Source organism: Oncorhynchus gorbuscha, linkage group LG10 (assembly GCF_021184085.1).
Source record: "Oncorhynchus gorbuscha isolate QuinsamMale2020 ecotype Even-year linkage group LG10, OgorEven_v1.0, whole genome shotgun sequence".
Lineage (NCBI taxonomy): Eukaryota > Metazoa > Chordata > Actinopteri > Salmoniformes > Salmonidae > Oncorhynchus > Oncorhynchus gorbuscha.
In genome coordinates, this window is record NC_060182.1 from 63,589,290 (window position 1) to 63,609,533 (window position 20,244).

The 20,244-nt window shown below is 43.7% G+C and overlaps 1 protein-coding gene across 1 annotated transcript in view; it reads right to left on the reverse strand.

Moving 5' to 3' along the window:
- LOC124046337 (EARP-interacting protein homolog) overlaps positions 1-20,244 on the reverse strand; it is a 76,287-nt gene that overhangs the window by 47,375 nt on the left and 8,668 nt on the right. Inside the window, exons 4-5 of the mRNA XM_046366610.1 lie at positions 16,210-16,342; positions 82-244 (exon numbers count right to left, since the gene is read on the reverse strand). Coding sequence (XP_046222566.1) covers positions 82-244; positions 16,210-16,342 — 296 coding nt within the window. The remainder of the gene's footprint in view (positions 1-81; positions 245-16,209; positions 16,343-20,244) is intronic.

The window sequence follows — 20,244 nt, forward strand, 5'->3', positions numbered from 1 at the left end:
AGTTTCAGGTTTGAATTGATATGACTGTGTTGTGTTGTATACAGTATTGTAGCTGTAGGCGACAGTCTGAGAGCAGCCTACCTGGAGGCGTTGCCATGGGCGCTGTTGTCAAGGTGACAGAGGAGTTCCAGGTTCTGGGGGTTGTGGGAGTTGTGGGGATCGTCTGGGGACTCGTGGCTCCCTGACTCCCACTCTGGGGGCATCCTCCATACAGCTCCACACGTCACTACGCGACTCTCACTGGCTGCAGTGGAGAGGGGACAAAGTCAGTGTTAGACACCTGAGGTGGGTGGGGACTCACTCATGATATGGATTTGAGAATGAAAACCAGAATGTACAGAGGGACCAGGTCTGTGGGACCGCATCAGGGACCAGGTTATGAAGGTTAAAAAAACCTGCTGCAGCTAGATCCCTGTAGGTACTTTCATTCAAATACATTTCCTTAGTGACCTGTGATATACATAAGGAATCTTCAACCTGTGCGTTCTATGGAAAATAATCCATGACGTGGAAGGTGTGTTGTACGATGCGCCAGCGGAGTGGCACTAACCTTCTACGGAGTTTCCTTATTTTCCAGAGAACACATGGAGCCCGGAGTTAATTATCACACAAGCCATGGGGTATAATTTAACGGATATACCACTAGAAATGTGCCGCCAGAAATGTGTTCAATATCCACTGAAGTAGCTAGTAAGTTTACTATATTGAACAAAAATATAAAACGCAACATGTAAAGTGTTGGTCCCATGTTTCATGAGCTGAAATAAAAGATCCCAGAAATGTTCCATATGCACATAACGCTTCATTTGTTTCCATCCCTGTTAGTCTGCAATTCTCCTTTGCCAAGATAATCCATCCTCCTGACAGCTGCTTAAACAGCATGATCATTACACAGGTGCACCTTGTGCTGGGGACAACAAAAGGCCACTCTAAAATGTGCAGTTTTGTCACACAACACAATGCCACATGCTGACTGCAGGAATATCCACCAGAGCTGTTGCAAGATAATGTAATGTAAATTTTTCTACCATAAGCCTCCTCCAACTTCGTTTTAGAGAATTTGGTAGTATGTCCAACCGGCCTCACAACCGCACACCACATGTAACCACACCAGCCCAGGACCTCCACATCTGGCTTCTTCATCTGCAGATTGTCTGAGATCAGCTACCCGGACAGCTGATGAAACCGAGGAGTATTTCAGTCTGTAATAAAGCCCTTTTGTGGTGAAAAACAAATTCTGATTGCCTGGGCCTGACTCCCAAGTGGGTGGGCCTATGCCCTCCCAGGCCCACCCATGGCTACACCGCTTGCCCAGTCATCTGAAATCCATAGATTAGGGCCTAATTAATTTTTTTCAATTGACTGCTTTCCTTATATGAACTGTAGCTCAGTAAAACCGTTGAAATCGTTGCATGTTGCGTTTATATTTTTGTTCAGCATAGATAGCTACAATAGTTACCTTGGTAACCAACCAAACAGACTTGCTATCTTAGCCCCCCAACCATCAGTCCTTGCATGCAATTATGAAAATTGAATTCAACAACACAAGTAAAGTTTTCAATTCAACTTTTGCTTCCAAAAGCTGCTCAAACTAAGAACATATAAGAATTAATTTCCTAGCCATTGAATAATACCGTGCATTACACAACGAGTGGGTCTAATCCTGAATGCTGATTGGTTAAAACTGCATTCCAGCCAGTGTCTATTTCACAAGTTACCACTGGCTAAATCCATTGTCTCATCAGCTCAGCCAGGCAATGTACATACTAGATCTACACTGTAAAAAGCATCTAGACATGATCACCCATTTGTTTTAGACTAACATTTAGTTTTCAATGGCGGAGATTTGTAATAACTTTGCAGTCTGTCTCTCAGACATTTTCAACATTGTTTCAATATTGCAGTTCAATATCCAGCTGTCCCATAGTAATGAATGTGTCGGGACTCAGGACGAGACAGACAGGCTGGCAGCTCTTCTCAGCCAGTCAAAATCATGAATTAGCATCATTTTAATGGATCTATACAAAGAAATGTGAATATAAAAACACAGAAATACAGATAGTTTGCGGTCATTCCAGCTTCAGTTTGAAGTCATTATGTTAGCTGTGTAGTTGGCCATCTCTTCTGAACAGTGGCCTGGCAAGAGAGCAAATGTTCTATGCCAGGCAAAATTGCGCATCATTAGCTCGTTATGGATGTATCCCACCCAAAATCACTAGAAAATGCAAATGATGCTACTTTGCTGTTATTCTGGCTGCACTGTTTGCCATGACTGTGTTTGCTTGGTAGCTAGCCGTGACTGTGTTTGCTTGGTAGCTAGCCGTGACTGTGTTTGCTTGGTAGCTAGCCAACTGTGGCTAAGCCATCATGGAAACGGAACATTTAGAATGAACGTGTCCATAGACTTGCAACAAAAATACTTAACAACTGGGTCGCATCTTTGGCAACCGAACCGAGAGAACGCATGACGGCCAGAATATATTGGTATAAAAGTGATAACACCTTCGAAGCCGGTGTTCGGAGGATATATTAGACACTGGCTTCTCGGGCAATATCACTTAAATATTGCACGCTCTAGTGTGCCCTTCAAGCAAATTAGGAAGGAGTATGCCACGGTATAAATGCCTATCTCACTTGACTCTCTCCTGCTCTAACTACTCACTATTATTTTCAAGCTTCAAGTTTTTATGTCACGTGCACAAGTAGAGTGAAATGCATTTCTTGCAAGCTTAAAACCCAACAATGCAGTAATCAATATCAATGTAGTACTACAAATAACATAAGGTAGAACAAAAACACAAATAAAAATAAGAAATAATAACACGAGAAGTAAGTAAGCTACACAAAATACTCTGCGGGCTGTCATGTGCCTTTTACGGAGGAGTGGCTTCCGTCTGGCCACTCTACCATAAAGGCCTAATTGGTGGAGCGCTGCAGAGATGGTTGTCCTTCTGGAAGGTTCTCCCATCTCCACAAAGGAACTCTGGAGCTCTGTCAGTGACAGTCAGGTTCTGGGTCACCTCCCTGATCAAGGCCCTCTCCCCCGATTGCTCAGGTTGGCAGGACGGCCAGCTCTATGTAGTTCTTGGTGCTTATTTTCCACCATAATTTACAAATAAATTCATAACAAATCCTACAATGTGATTTTCTGGATTTGTTTCTCATTTTGTCTGTCATAGTTGAAATGTACCTATGATGAAAATTACAGGCCTCTCATCTTTTTAAGTGGGAGAACTTGCACAATTGGTGGCTGACTAAATACTTTTTTTGCCCCACTGTATACAGTACTAGTCAAAAGTTTGGACACACCTACTCATTCAAGGGTTTTTCTTTATTTCTTAAAACTATTTTCTACCTTGTAGAATTATAGTGAAGACATCAAAACTATGCAATAACACATATGGGATCATGTAGTAACCAAATCAAAATATATTTTAGATTGTTCAAATTAGCCACCCTTTGCCTTGATGACAGCTTTGCACAGTCGTTGTATTCGCCCAACCAGCTTTACCTGGAATGCTTTTCCAACAGTCTTGAAGGAGTTCCCACATATGCAGCACTCAATCACTCTCCTTCTTGGCCAAATAGCCCTTACACAATCTGGAGGTGTGTCAGGTCATTGTCCTGTTGAAAAACAAATGATAGTCCCACTAAGCCCAAACCAGATGGGATGGCGTAGCGCTGCAGAATACTGTGGTAGCCATGCTAGTTAAGTAAGTGTGCCTTGAATTAAAAAATAAGAATCACTGACAGTGTCACCAGCAAAGCACCCCCACACCATCACACCTCCTCCTCCATGCTTCACGGCGCAAGAAAGTATCTTCTTATTATTTGTGTCCTTTAGTAGTGGTTTCTTGGCAGGAAATCCACCATGAAGGCCTGATTCACGCAGTCTCCTCTGAACAGTTGATGTTGAGATGTGTCTTACCTGAACTCTGAAGCATTTATTTGGGTTGCAATTTCTGAGGCTGGTAACTCTAATGAACTTATCCTCTGCAAGAGAGGTGGGTCTTCCTTTCCTGTGGAGGTCCTCATGAGAGCCAGTTTCATAATAGCACTTTATGGTTTTTGCAACAGCACTTGAAGAAACTTGAACAATTATTTACATTTTCCGGATTGACTGACCTTCATATCTTAAAGTAATGATGGACTGTCGTTTCTCTTTGCTTATTTGAGCTGTTCTTGCCATAATACGGACTTGGTCTTTTACCAAATAGGGCTATATTTTGTATATCAACCCTACCTTGCTACAACACAAGTGATTGCCTCAAACGCATTAAGAAGGAAAGAAATTCCACAAATTGACTTCAAACAAGGCACACCTTTTAGTCGAAATGCATTCCAGGTGACTACCGCATGAAGCTGGTTGAGAGAATGCCAAGTGAGCAAAGCTGTCATCACGATAAAGGGTGGCTACTTTGACGAATGTCAAATATATCTCAATTTGATGCTACATGATTCCACATGTTATTTCATAGTTCGATGTCTTCACTATCATACTACAAAAAAAATTGTAAAAATAAAGAAAAACATTGGAATGTAGGTGGGTGTGAATGTAGTAGGTGTGTTCAAACTTTTGACTGGTACTGTATATATTTGCGCCCATCTCATTGAACTAATCCATTGCGGAGGTCTAGTCTAAAAACCAATGTATGCTTGATTCAAAAATGTGGTAGGAGGCCTCATATGGAGGGTGTGAAGCAATTGCGGAGCCTCCAGAGGCATGCAGAGGCCAAATCGAGCATATCCATGCCCCTCCCGAATTGGTTGACGGTAGGTGGGGGCGGTCCATAAACACAAAATCACTTTCTTGACAAAAGCTTTGCACTGCTCCGCGAAGCGCAATAAGTAGGAATGCTCTGACTTCTGCTGAGGCCATATCACCGTAAATGCTGCACGGCCAATGCACACGTCAGATTGACCATGCGCCCAGATGCACTTCTCACTCCAGAATGCGCTCTCTCCCGCATATTTGTGCACATTCATTGTTTCATAACTTAATTGTGTGATTTTTGGGGGGTTTGATTGTGAGTGTATATCAATTCCCTAATACATATATAACCAGTAGTACATGACCGTTAACTCCTGTAAATGGTTTTATCTACAATGTTTGTTACTTTGGTTACGGTCATTTATTTTAATGCATTCGATATTACTATTCCAGTCTTCCTGTTCTCATTGTCGGAGTGGACACATTGTTTGCAGAGCGCACAACCTATTCTACACTTGTGAGAAAACTTTTGGTTAATTTAATTCCATTTACGAGTTCTGCGCTCCTGTCAGTGTTGAGTAAGGACGCGCACGCATAGAAGTAGGCCTGCGCGCAAATGTAGGCGTATAAATGTGCCTATTTGGGGATCTGATAGTGTTTGTGATTGCCTTAACCGACCACCACTAATGACGTGTTGAGCTTCTCAAAGTAATGTTTTCTTCATGTTTTCTTCTTTGCCTTGGTCCTCCTTTCCTTTTTGATGTCCAATTCACCCCTTTTACCAAAGAGCACCTTGTGTCTACCAAATTGTACTATTGTGTACCGTAGTAGATCTTCCCTTCCTCCTATTTCTACTAGTACCTTAATGTATTTGAAAAAACTTTCCAACTCTCCCTTTCGATAACCACAGCGTGTAAGGGAAAAATGTTATGCTCTGATCCAGTGGAAACTTCATAAAGTAGGCTTCTTATCAGTGCTCGACATGGACTGAAATAGGTTCCGGTACTAATTTTGGGTGCTGGCAGGTACGGTTTAAACCCGCTAAACGTCAACAGCGAAGAGGCGACTCCGGGATGATGGCCTTCTAGGCAGAGTTCCCCTGTCCAGTGTCAGTGTTATTTTGCCCATCTTAATCTTTTCTTTTTATTGGCCAGTCTGAGGTATGGCTTTTTCTTTGCAACTCTGCCTAGAATGCCAGCATCCCAGAGTCCCCTCTTCACTTTTGACGACGAGACTGGTATTTTGCAGCACCCGATGTCACAGGAAGGCCAAAAAGATCAAGGACAAAAACTACCCCAGCCACTGCCTGTTCACCCGCTATCATCCAGAAGGTGAGGTCAGTACAGGTGCATCAATACTGGGACCGAGAGACTGAAAAACAGCTTCTATCGCAAGGCCATCAGACTGTTAAACAGTACAGACTCAAATCTCTTACCACTTATTACATTTAATATGAGGATTTAATAAAGGTATCACTAATCACTTTAAATAACGCCACTTTAATAATGTCTACATATCCTACATTACTCATCTCATATGTATATACTGTTCTATACCATCTACTACTGCATATTGCTTATGCCGCACAGCCATTGCTCATCCATATATGTATATGTACATATTCTTATTCATCCCTTTACATGTGTGTATAAGGTAGTCGTTGTGAATTTGTTAGATTTCTTGTTAGATATTACTGTACTGTCGGAACTAGAAGCACAAGCATTTCGCTACACTCGCATTAACATCTGCTAACCATGGGCTCGTAAGTAAGCATTTCACGGAAAAGTGAAATTAAATTGGATTTGAGTTTGTCTCCCAGTGTCTGCTGGAAAGCAGATAACCAGGTTTTCCTTTAGGAATTTCCCTGTGCTTAGCTCTACTGACAAGCATACCCATAACATGATGCAGCCACTACAATGCTCGAAAAGGAGGATCTGAGGGCCCATGACAATTATTTTCAGCCTCCTTAGGGGGAAGAGGCATTGTCGTGCCCTCTTCACGACTGTGTTGATCCGTTTGGTCTGTCACAGACTAAAAAAAAATATTGGCCGACCAAAAGTCTGTTCTTTCGGCCAATCGACTACTGAACATTTTTAAATGTGTATTTTTCCCATATATAGACACCCTATGTGTTTAAATAAAAGCAACTATGTGCAGTATTGTTTTGGTGCCTTATTGCAAACAGGATGCATATTTTGGAATTATTTACTTATAAAGCAAGTTATAATTCAATTGCTATGAAATTAATTCGTACATGTTCTATGCTTGAGCTGCTTTTGAAAGCAAAAGTTGAATTGAAAGCATTATCGGCAATAGCAAGCTGATGGTTTGGTTAGTTAACTGTGAGCTAAACTAGCAAGTCTGTTTGTTTGTTTATCAAGTAAACTTGCTAGCTAACTCCCGAATGGCGCCGTGGTCTAAGCAGAGATCCTGGTTCGAGTCTGGGTTGTGTTTCGGAGTATGCACGGCTCTCGACCTTCGCCTCTCCCGAGTCCGTACGGGAGTTGCAGCGAAGGGACAATTGGATACCACGAAATTGGGGAGAAAAAAGGGCAAAAAAATATAGAATAATAAAATTGCTAGCTACTTTTTAATTTTACCTTTAACAAGGTAGACTAGTTGAGAACACGTTCTCATTTAAAACTGCAACCTGGCCATGATAAAACAAAGCAGTGTGACACAGACAACAACACAGAGTTACAAATGGGATAACATAGAATAAACAATAAACAAGCTAATAACACAATAAACAAGTCAATGACACAGTAGAAAAAATAAAGTCTATGTACAGTGTTTGCAAAAGGCATGAGGAGGTAGGCAATACATAGGCCATAGTAGCGTAGAATTGCAATTTTAGCAGATTAACACTGGAGTGATAAATGAGCAGATGTTGTGCAAGTAGAAATACTGGTGTGCAAAAGAGCAGAAAAGTAAATAAAAACAGTACGGGGAGGAGGTAGGTAGATTGGGTGGGCTATTTACAGATGGACTATATACAGCTGCAGCGATCGGTTAGCTGCTCAGATAGCTGATGTTTAAAGTTGGTGAAGGAAATAGAAGTCTCCAGCTTCAGCGATTTTTGCAATTCGTTCCAGTCACTGGCAGGAGAGAACTGGAAGGAAAGGCGGCCAAATTAGATGTTGGCTTTGGGGATGATCCGTGAGATATACCTGCTGGAACGTGTGCTACGGGTGGGTGTTGTTATCGTGACCAGTGATGTGAGATAAGGCAGAGCTTTGGTGGCGTGAGTGAAGGAGGCGTTTTTGCGAAATAGAAAGCCGATTCTAGATTTGATTTTGGATTGGAGATGTTTAATATGAGTCTGGAAGGAGAGTTTACAGTCTAGCCAGACACCTATTTATATGTATAGTTGTCCACATATTCTAGGTCAGAACCATCCAGGGTGGTGATGCTAGTCGGGCAGGGGTGAGCAGCGAACGGTTGAAAAGCATGCATTTGGTTTTACTAGCGTTTAAGAGCAGTTGGAAGCTACGGAAGGAGTGATGATGTATGGCATTGAAGCTGGTTTGAGGTTAGTTAGCACAGTGTCCAAGCAAGGGCCAGAAGTATACAGAATGGTGTCGTCTGTGTAGAGGTGGATCAGGGAATCACCCGCAGCAAGAGCGACATCATTGATATATACAGAGAAAAGTGTCGGCCCTAGAATTGAACCCTGTGGCATCCCCATAGAGACTGTCAGAGGACCGGACAACATGCCCTCCGATTTGACACACTGAACTCTGTCTGCAAAGTAGTTGGTGAACGAGGCAGTCATTAGAGAAACCAAGGCTATTGAGCCTGCCGATAAGAATACGTTGATTGACAGAGTCGAAAGCCTTGGCCAGGTCTATGAAGACGGCTGCACAGTACCTTCTTTTATCGATGGTGGTTATGATATTGTTTAGTACCTTGAGGGTGGCTGAGGTGCACCCGTGACCAGCTCGGAAACTGGATTGCACAGCAGAGAAGGTACGGTGGGATTCGAAATGGTCAGTGATCTGTTTATTAACTTGGCTTTCGAAGACTTTAGGGAGGCAGGGCAGGATAGATATAGGACTATAGCAGTTTGGGTCTAGAGTGTCACCCCCTTTGAAGAGGGAGATGACCGCAGCAGCTTTCCAATCTTTAGGGATCTCGGACAATACGAAAGAGGTTGAACAGGCTGGTAATAGGGGTTGCAACAATGGCAACGGAATAATTTTAGAAAGAGAGGGTACAGGTTGTCTAGCCCAGCTGACTTGTACGGGTCCAGGTTTTGCAGCTCTTTCAGAATATCTGCTATCTGGATTTCAGTGAAAGAGAAGCTGGGGAGGCTCGGGCGAGTAGCTGCGGGGGGTTGGAGCTTTTGGCCGGGATAGGAGTAGCCAGGAGGAAGGCATAGCCAGCTGTAGAGAAATGCTTATTGACATTTTCGATTATCATGGATTTATCGGTGGTGACCATGTTTACCTAGCCTCAGTGCAGTGGGCAGCTGGGAGGAGATGCTCTTGTTCTCCATGGACTTTACAGTGTCCCAAAACTTTAGTTAGAGATACAAGATGAAAATTTCTGCTTGAAAAAGCTAGTCTTTGCTTTCCTGACTGACTGCGTGTATTGGTTCCTGACTTCCCTGAACAGTTGCATATCGCAGGGACTATTCGATTCTATTGCAGTCCGCCACAGGATGTTTTTGTGCTGGTCAAGGGCAGTCAGAACTGGAGTGAACCAAGGGCTATATCTGTTCTTAGTTCTGCATTATTTGAAAGGGGCATGCTTATCTAAGATGGTGAGGAAATAACTTTTAAAGAACAAACAGGCATCCTCGACTGACGGGATGAGGTCAACATCCTTCCAGAATACCCGGGCCAGGTCGATTAGAAAGGCCTGCTCGCAGAAATACACAATGCAAATAGTCCGGGTAATCATTGGTTACCTGTTCAGCAGTCTTATGGCTTGGGGGTAAAAGCTGTTGAGAAGCCTTTTTGTCCTAGACTTGGCACTCAGGTACCGCTTGCCATGCGGTAGTCGAGAGAACAGTCTATGACTGGGGTGGCTGGGGGTCTTTGCCAATTTTTAGGGCATTCCTCCGACACCGCCTCGTGTAGAGTTCCTGGATGGCAGGCAGCTTTTCCCCATACGCACTACCCTCTGAAGTGCCTTGCGGTCGGAGGCCGAGCAATTGCCGTACCAGGCAGTGATGCGACCGATCAGGATGCTCTCGATGTTGCAGCTGTGGAACCTTTTGAGGATCTCAGGACCCAAGCCAAATCATTTTAGTTTCCTGAGGGGGAATAGGCTTTGTCGTGCCCTCTTTACGACTGTCTTGGTGTGTTTGGACCAATCTAGTTTGTTGTTGATGTGGACACCAAGGAATTTGAAGCTCTCAACCTGCTCCACTATAGCCCTGTCGATGAGAATGGGGACGTTCTTGGTGCTCCTTTTCCTGCAGTCCACAATCATCTCCTTAGTCTTGGTTACATTGAGGGATAGGTTGTTATTCTGGCACCAGCCGGCCAGGTCTCTGACCTCCTCCCTATAGGCTGTCTCATCGTTGTCGGTGATCAGGCCTACCACTGTTGTGTCGTCAGCAAACTTAATGATGGTGTTGGAGTCGTGCCTGGCCAGAAGTGTTTTAGGGAGTGTTTGACAGTGATGAGGGGTGGTCATTTGACCACAGACCCATAGAGGATACAGGCAATGAGGAAGTGATCGTTGAGATCCTGATTGAAAACAGCAGAGGAGGGCAAGTTGGTCAGGATAATGTCTATGAGGGTGCCCAAGTTTATGGATTTAGGGTTGTACCTGGTGGGTTCCTTGATGATTTGTGTGAGATTGAGGGTATCTAGCTTAGATTGTAGGCCTGCCGGGGTGTTAAGCATATCCCAGTTTAGGTCACCTAACAGAACAAACTCTGAAACTAGATTGGGGGCCAGGGCACAGCTGGGAGCGGAGGGGAGGTCGATAACAGGCGGCAACAGTGAGAGACTTATTTCTGGAAAAGTATTTTTTTAAATTAGAAGTTCGAACTGTTTGGTCATTGACCTGGAAAGTATGACAGAACTTTGCAGACTAACTCCTCCCCCTTTGGCAGTTCAATCTTGATGGAAAATGTTGTAGAGATGCGCCTGGCTCACGGCTAACTGGTGCTAGCGTCGGGGCAGGGGCGTTAGCCTCTTTAGCCACTTGGTAGCACCGGTGATCCATTGCCAAGGTCCAGAGCTTACGGCAAGGATCCGGTGGAGTAGTGGATTCTAGCCGTGTTTGGGTGGAGTCCGGGTGAACAACTGATTATACCAGGAGGTGGGCCTGGCCTGGCTCAGGGCTAGCTTCGGTACTGGGTCACTCGGTGGCAGCTAGCTAGCTGTGAAGATCAGGAGTAATCGTCCAGGGTTTACGGCTGGAATCCGGCGTTGTAGTGGAGAAACAGTCCAATACTGGTAGGCTTGCAAGTATTATCCAGGCAAAAAAAGGGCTGGTATCTGTGCAGAAGGTAAAGGCCGCTGGCAGTGGCTAACAATGACTAAATAGCTTGTAGCTAATTAGCTGGTTAGCTATTGATGGCTAGCTTCTGATGGCTAGGTGGTTCTGGCTATAAGGTCTAAAAAAAATAGCGGTCCCGTATCACATTGGGTGAGGCAGGTTACCGGAAGGTAGAATTGTTTTAAAATGGATGTTGAACACATTTCGACAATGAAATATGTTAAATTATATGAATGCTGATTGGCTGAAAGCCGTGGTATATAAGACCGTGTACCACAGGTATGAGCAAAAATGTATTTTCAGGGTTCTAATTACGTTGGCAATAGCAATAGGGGACCTCAGGGGTTTGTGTTATATGGCCAATATACCACGGCTAATGGCTGTATCCAGGCACTCCGTGTTGCGTCGTGCAAAAGAACAGCCCTTAGCTGTGGTACATTGGCCATATACCACACTCCCTCATGCTTTATTGCTTAATTATAGCCCTGGTATAAGTGGGATAATTAACTCGGGGCTAGTGCGTCGTGGAACCTTCTACGTCATACATTATTTTCCAGAGAACGCATAGCCCCTTGTTGATTATCTCTTATATAATACAGAGTAGTTAGAGCAGGAGCTAGTCAAGTGACAGAAATAATATTCATAAATATACATTTTGTGTGTGACATGCATGTGTCTGTCTACAGTGGGGTGGTCTGGTCTCTGTGCTCTAACGGGAGCTGTCATCGTGTGAGCTGAAGCATGTAGAGCCCAGCTGACAAGAGAGACAGAGCGAGAGAGAGAGAGAGAGAGAGAGAGATGGAAAGAGAGAGAGCGAGAGGGAGGGAGAAAGAGAGAGAGGGAGAAAGAAAGAGAGAATAAGAAAGACAGAATGAGAGACTGTGGCCCTCTCTCCCTCTGGTGTCTGCTGCCCCTAGAGGCCTACCCTGGCCTCCACACCTCCCTGTTCTCGCAGTCTCTCACTCTTTCATCGCTGTCTACCACTGCACCCTATGCCACATTCACACCCCAACCACACCACCTTCACAAGAGACAGCCTATCTTCTCAGATCAGATAGTGGATAGAAATGAATTTGCCTCAGCAGCAGCAGTAGTGACTTAGTAGGTAAAATTGGGGCATATGATCTTCACTCCTCCACTGCGCTTCTCTTTGACTGGGGCTGCTCCATTAGATTGGATGTAATGGCAATTACATTTCTCTTTTGAACTGCACACTGACATATCGTGTATCACAGCCTTGTTTTCAATGCCTCTCTCCCTGTCTCTCTCTTCAAAATGGCAGTACATCCAGAGGTGATTCAGATTGTCACCAAGGCCAAAGGCATTCATCTAATGAACTCAGAAATTTAATTACATTTTTTTTCTTCTCTCTCTCGTCCAAATAGTCGTGTTCCTTTAGATTTTTAATTGCCTCGTGGCAACTGTTGGCAGAAGGAGTGTGAGGGAAATGTGACATGTTACTTTAGCATAATTGCTAGCGTGAAATTGTTGGGAGCATGGTGTGAGTCTGGCCTTGTATGTCGTGTGTGTCCTATCTAGTCCATGGACAGGGGTGGACATGGCTGGCTAACAGGGTTCTTACTGTCTTGCCTAGATGGCTACCTTAAATAACATCCTTTCAGGTCAAGAGAGAATTCAGTAGCTATACCTTATGGGACCCTTAGTTTTTCCTTTACATATGACTTCACCAGCAAAAACTCTGGCCCCTATTTGTGAGAGAGACTAGTGACATAAAGACAGGAAAAAAAGACTGAAAAAAGAAGGGAGAGAGTGAGATAGAAAGGCAGACAGACGGAGACAGACGGAGACAGACGGAGAGAAAGAAAAGGAGAAGGATAAGAGAGGCGGACAGACGGAGAGAAAGAAAAGGAGAAGGATAAGAGAGGCGGACAGACGGAGAGAAAGAAAAGGAGAAGGATAAGAGAGGCAGACAGACAGAGAGAAAGAAAAGGAGAAGGAGAGAAAGAGGCAGACAGATGGAGAGAAAGAAAAGGAGAAGGAGAGAAAGAGAGAGAGGCAGATAAGATAGAGAGAAAGACAAGGAAAGATAGAGAGGCAGACAGAGAGAACGAAAGAAAAGGAGAAGGATAAGAGGCAGCAAGACGGAGAGAAAGAAAAGAAGGAGAGAAAGAGAGAGAGGGCAGACAGACAGAGAGAAAGACAAGGAGAAGGAGAGAGAGAGGCAGACAGACAGACAGAAAAGGAGAAGGAGAGCTAGAGAGAGAGGCAGACAGACAGATGAAGAGAAAGAGGCAGACAGACAGGAGAAAAATAAAAGGAGAGAGAGAGGCAGACAGACAGATGCAGAGAAAGAAAAGGAGAAGGAGATAAAGAGAGAGAGACAGGCAGAGAGAAAGAAAAGGAGAAGAAAGGGACAAGATGCAACGGGAGAGTGTGAGTGTGTTAGTGAGAGAAGAAAGGAACTAGATACAACAGGAGAGTGTGAGTGTGTTAGTGAGAGAAGAAAGGACTAGATGCAACGGGAGAGTGTGAGTGTGTTAGTGAGAGAAGAAAGGAACTAGATACAACGGGAGAGTGTGAGTGTGTTAGTGAGAGAAGAAAGGAACTAGATACAACGGGAGAGTGTGAGTGTGTTAGTGAGAGAAGAAAGGAACTAGATACAACAGGAGAGTGTGAGTGTGTTAGTGAGAGAAGAAAGGAACTAGATACAACGGGAGTGTGTGAGTGTGTTAGTGAGAGAAGAAAGGAACTAGATACAACAGGAGAGTGTGAGTGTGTTAGTGAGAGAAGAAAGGAACTAGATACAACAGGAGAGTGTGAGTGTGTTAGTGAGAGAAGAAAGGAAGTGAGAGAAGAAAGGAACTAGAAACAACGGGAGAGTGTGAGTGTGTTAGTGAGAGAAGAAAGGGACGAGATGCAACAGGAGAGTGTGAGTGTGTTAGTGAGAGAAGAAAGGAACTAGATACAACGGGAGAGTGTGAGTGTGTTAGTGAGAGAAGGGACAAGATGCAACGGGAGAGTGTGAGTGTGTTAGTGAGAGAAGAAAGGAACTAGATACAACAGGAGAGTGTGAGTGTGTTAGTGAGAGAAGGGACAAGATGCAACGGGAGTGTGTGAGTGTGTTAGTGAGAGAAGAAAGGAAGTGAGAGAAGAAAGGAACTAGATACAACGGGAGAGTTAGTGAGAGAAGAAAGGAACTAGATACAACGGGAGAGTGTGAGTGTGTTAGTGAGAGAAGAAAGGAACTAGATACAACGGGAGAGTGTGAGTGTGTTAGTGAGAGAAGAAAGGAACTAGATACAACAGGAGAGTGTGAGTGTGTTAGTGAGAGAAGAAAGGAACTAGATACAACAGGAGAGTGTGAGTGTGTTAGTGAGAGAAGGGAAAGATGAACTAGATACAGGGACAAGATGCAACGGGAGTGTGTGAGTGTGTTAGTGAGAGAAGAAAGGAACTAGATACAACAGGAGAGTGTGAGTGTGTTAGTGAGAGAAGAAAGGAACTAGATACAACAGGAGAGTGTGAGTGTGTTAGTGAGAGAAGAAAGGAACTAGATACAACAGGAGAGTGTGAGTGTGTTAGTGAGAGAAGAAAGGAACTAGATACAACGGGAGAGTGTGAGTGTGTTAGTGAGAGAAGAAAGGAACTAGATACAACAGGAGAGTGTGAGTGTGTTAGTGAGAGAAGAAAGGAACTAGATACAACAGGAGAGTGTGAGTGTGTTAGTGAGAGAAGAAAGGAACTAGATACAACAGGAGAGTGTGAGTGTGTTAGTGAGAGAAGAAAGGAACTAGATACAACAGGAGAGTGTGAGTGTGTTAGTGAGAGAAGAAAGGAACTAGATACAACAGGGAGTGTGTGAGTGTGTTAGTGAGAGAAGAAAGGAACTAGATACAACAGGAGAGTGTGAGTGTGTTAGTGAGAGAAGAAAGGAACTAGATACAACAGGAGAGTGTGAGTGTGTTAGTGAGAGAAGGGACAAGATGCAACGGGAGAGTGTGAGTGTGTTAGTGAGAGAAGAAAGGAACTAGATACAACAGGAGAGTGTGAGTGTGTTAGTGAGAGAAGAAAGGAACTAGATACAACAGAGAGAGTTAGTGTGTAGATAGTGTTAGTGAGAAGAAAGGAACTAGATACAACAGGAGAGTGTGAGTGTGTTAGTGAGAGAAGAAAGGAACTAGATACAACAGGAGAGTGTGTGAGTGTGTTAGTGAGAGAAGAAAGGAACTAGATACAACAGGAGAGTGTGAGTGTGTTGAGTGTGAGAGAAGAAAGGAACTAGATACAACAGGAGAGTGTGAGTGTGTTAGTGAGAGAAGAAAGGAACTAGATACAACAGGAGAGTGTGAGTGTGTTAGTGAGAGAAGAAAGGAACTAGATACAACAGGAGAGTGTGAGTGTGTTAGTGAGAGAAGAAAGGAACTAGATACAACAGGAGAGTGTGAGTGTGTTAGTGAGAGAAGAAAGGAACTAGATACAACAGGAGAGTGTGAGTGTGTTAGTGAGAGAAGAAAGGAACTAGATACAACAGGAGAGTGTGAGTGTGTTAGTGAGAGAAGAAAGGAACTAGATACAACAGGAGAGTGTGAGTGTGTTAGTGAGAGAAGAAAGGAACTAGATACAACAGGAGAGTGTGAGTGTGTTAGTGAGAGAAGAAAGGAACTAGATACAACAGGAGAGTGTGAGTGTCTTAGTGAGAGAAGAAAGGAACTAGATACAACAGGATAGTGTGAGTGTGTTAGTGAGAGAAGAAAGAACTAGATACAACTGAGTGTGATACAACAGGAGAGTGTGAGTGTGTTAGTGAGAGAAGAAAGGAACTAGATACAACAGGAGAGAGTGTGTTAGTGAGAGAAGGAACTAGATACAACAGGAGAGTGTGAGTGTGTTAGTGAGAGAAGAAAGGAACTAGATACAACAGGAGAGTGTGAGTGTGTTAGTGAGAGAAGAAAGGAACTAGATACAACAGGAGAGTGTGAGTGTCTTAGTGAGAGAAGGAACTAGATACAACAGGAGAGTGTGAGTGTGTTAGTGAGAGAAGAAAGGGACGAGATGCAACGGGAGTGTGGAAGCCTCACTTTTGTTGTAGCAGGTCGACAGCACGGCTTTATCTGCAGGACTGGCGCTGATGTGCCATATCTCCCCTGCCTGGTGCAGCAGGACGCTCTTACTAATGATGTTATTCTCATCATCAAAGTCAATGATGTGGATCTGTGGGAAGGAGAGAGGAGGAGAGAGAAAGAGAGTTGGGGAGGGGAGAGGGAGGGAGAGCGAGAGAGAAACAGAGAGAGGTCGACAGCACGGAAACAGAGAGAACGAGAGCAGTGAGGAAGAGGTTGGAATGAGCTCCTCTTCCGTCATCTCTCACCAGTCACCCTAACCCTCAACAATTCAAAGCACCCCTCACTTCTCACAAAAAAAGTTTAATATGACAGTAAATGCATTCTTAACTTCACACTCCCAGTGTTTTTTTGGTATTGATTTCCCCTTCAAAGCAGTGATTAAACTCCCCTTCAGAACTTGGGTTAGATTCATAGGAGTTACAGAGAGATTCACATGTCTAATAAAGGTCCGATAGACAAAGATCGATCAAATCTAGCTCACCACACTTCACAGCATATGATAACTAATATGTGAAACATGAAAGCAGGGAGGGGTCACTCTCTGTGAAATCAGTAAAACATGACTGCAGTGGTGATGGTCATGTGACATCCTTTCTCTCCAAGGTAGGCCTTTTAGTGAGACAGGCTACAAGGAGAGTTAAAAGCATTGAAACTTAGATATGGTGGATATTGGACAATGGTTGATAGGTGTTGTGAAGCCAAAGCTTCCTGTTTAATTGATTCCAGATTGTCTAACAGCCATGAAGTTACACCATACATACAAAAGTATGTGGACACCTCTTCAAATTAGTGGATTCGGCTATTTCAGTCATACCTATTGCTGACAGGTGTATAAATTCGAGCACACCGCCATGCAATCTCATTAGACAAACATTAGCAGTAGATTGAAAGTCACTGAGCTCTTCAGTAAGGCCAATGTGGCACTATCAAAGGATGACACCTTTCCAACAAGTCAGTTCATCAAATTTCTGACCTGCTAGAGCTGACTTGATTAACTGTAAGTGCTGTTATTGTTGCTTCTAGACGTTTCCACTTCACAACGGCTCAGCCGCAAAGTGGTAGGCCACACAAGCTCATAGAACGGGACCACCGATGGTTGAAGTGCGTAAAAATTGTCTGTCCTCGGTTGCAAAACTCACTACCGAGTTCCAAACTGGAAGCAAATCATCTTGAGCTTCATGAAATGGGTCTCCATGGCCGAGCACCCGCACACAAGTATAAGATCACCATGAGCAATGCCAAGCGTCGGCTGGAGTGGTGTAAAGCTCGCTGCCATTGGACCCTGGAGCAGTGGAAACGCATTCTCTGGACTGATGAATCACGCTTCACCATCTGGCAGTCCGACGGACTAATCTAGGTTTGGCGGATGCCAGGAGAACGCTACCTGCCACAACGCATAGTACCAACTATAAAGTTTGGTGGAGGAGGAATAATGGTCTTGGGCTGTTCGTCATGGTTCGGGCCCTTCCAGTGAAGGGAAATCTTAACGCTTCAGCATACAATGACATTCTAGACAATGACTTCTAACTTTGTGGCAACAATTTGGGGAAGTCCTTTTCCTGTATCAACACGACAATGCCCCACTGAACAAAGCGAGGTCCATACAGAAATGGTTTGATGAGATCGGTGTGGAAGATCCTGACTGGCCTGCAGAGCCCTGACCTCAACCCCATCGAGCACCTTTAGGCTGAATTGGAACGCCGACTGCGTGCCAGTCCTAATCGTCCAACATCAGTGCCCGACCTCACTAATGCTCGTGGATGAATGAATGCAAGTCCCTGCAGCAATGTTCCAACATCTAGTGGAAAGCCTTCCCAGAAGAGTGGAGGCTCTTATAGCAGCAAAGGGGGGACCAACTCCATATTAATGCCCATGATTATGGAATGAGATGTTCGATGAACAGGTGTCCACATAGTTTTGGTCATGTAGTGCATCTTGGCAACCTCTTAAAGGTCAGCAGAACACAACGTTAGCATCACAATTGAAAACGTTGGCCCAATTTATGCAAGCAAGCAGCGTGCAGGAAGTTGGGACCTCTTGATTTGACTTATTATTTGAATTATTTGAATTTACCATTCTGGAAATCTTTGATTTACGGATGTCAGATCTTAACTTGATCACTCTTTTGTCGCAGAGAATGTTCCTGCTGCATCAAGAATTTCAAATGAGCCTTGAGAGTCCCTAAAAAAGAGCAGTTGTCTTTCTCTCCATGCGGGGGCAGTCGAGTAATTGGGATCAGGGTTTGCTATCAAAATCATGTTCTCTCTCGCTCGCTCAAACACTATAGACCTTAAAACATTAAACATGGATCTGAAATGCAGCCATACGCATCAACAACCATCATTTTATACAGCTTAATAACACATTATTGATATTGGTCTCCACTGGGCCATGACATAGAAGTGTCAAGTGTATGGGTAAGGTCAAAATTACCTTCAAATCGTGGCATGCAGTAGTATAGCGGTTCGGGCTGCGGCCTTCACTGTAGCTGAGCACATACAGTACAAGCCTACCGTGTCAGCAATGGTTGCAATTGAGATCAGCTGTGCGTGTGAATTTAGCACGTGTTGATGGTTTAACGAGACATCTGGCGATAATATAGTGCCATCGATGGTTTCAATAGGCCCCTTGTTATTTGATAATATTCCAATACGCTACATTCTGTAGGCTACCTGTTAGCCTATCGATTGTCAATTAATGAAAAGGTGTGAAAAGCCATAATAGGCTACTGGGTTTCCCTGGCTGAGTTTATCAGCTGATTTGGGCCATCAGTTGATTAGCAGATGTAGGCCTTCCGTGTGGATGTCGTTCACGTTTTATAGATAGGCTTTGCATAATTTGTCAGTTTATACACTCACAAATATAAATGCAATATGTAAAGTGTTTTATTTCATGAGCTGAAATAAAAGATCAATGAAATTTTCCATATGCACATTTTTTTCACACATTTGTTTATACCCGTTAGTGATAATTTCTCCTTTGCCAAGATAATCCATCCACCTGACAGGTGTGGCATATCAAGAAGCTTATTAAACAGCATGATCATTGCATAGGTGCACCTTGTGCTGATGACAAAAGGCCACTCTAAAATGTGCAGTTTTGTCACATAACACAATGCCACACATCTCAAGTTAAGGGAGAGTGAAATTGGCATGCTGACTCCAGGAATATTCACCAGAGCTGTTGTCAGATAATTTAAAGTTAATTTCTCTACCACAAGCTGCTTCCAACCTCATTTTAGAGAATTTGGCAGTATGTCCAACTGGCCTCATAACTGCAGACCATGTAAGCCATTCACAACGAAGACAATGGCATTTTATCAATGTCAATTTGAATGCACAGAGATACCGTCATGAGATCCTGAGGCCCATTGTCGTGCCATTCATCCGCTACCATCACCTCATGTTTCATCATGATAATGCACGGCCCCATGTCACAAGGATTTGTACACAATTCCTGTAAACTGAAAATGTTTCAGGTCTTCCATGGCCTGCATACTAACCAGACATTGTCACCCAATGAGCATGTTTGTGATGCTCTTGATCAACATCCTCAACAACGTTCCACAATCAATAGCCTGATCAACTCTATGTGAAGGAGATGTGTCGCGGTCACACCAGATGTGGACTGGTTTTCTGATCCAAGCCCCACATTTTTTAAATAAAGGTATCTGTAACCAACAGATGCATATCAGTATTCCCAGTCATTTGAAATCCATAGATTAGGACCTAATTTATTTATTTCAATTGACTGATATCCTTATATGAACTGTAACTCTGTAAAATCTTTGAAATTGTTGCATGTTGAGTTTATATTTTTGTTCAGCATAGTTGCGGTCTTCGATGTGGATCCAAAGACTATTTAGATTGAGCTGAGACACTTTTCTTTGATGCTAAATGATCAGACTATAAATGCAATTAAACTTCTGGACCTAAGTAGGCTCAGGCTGGTTACAATATAGCCCAGCACTGGGCACGAACTCATGAGGCT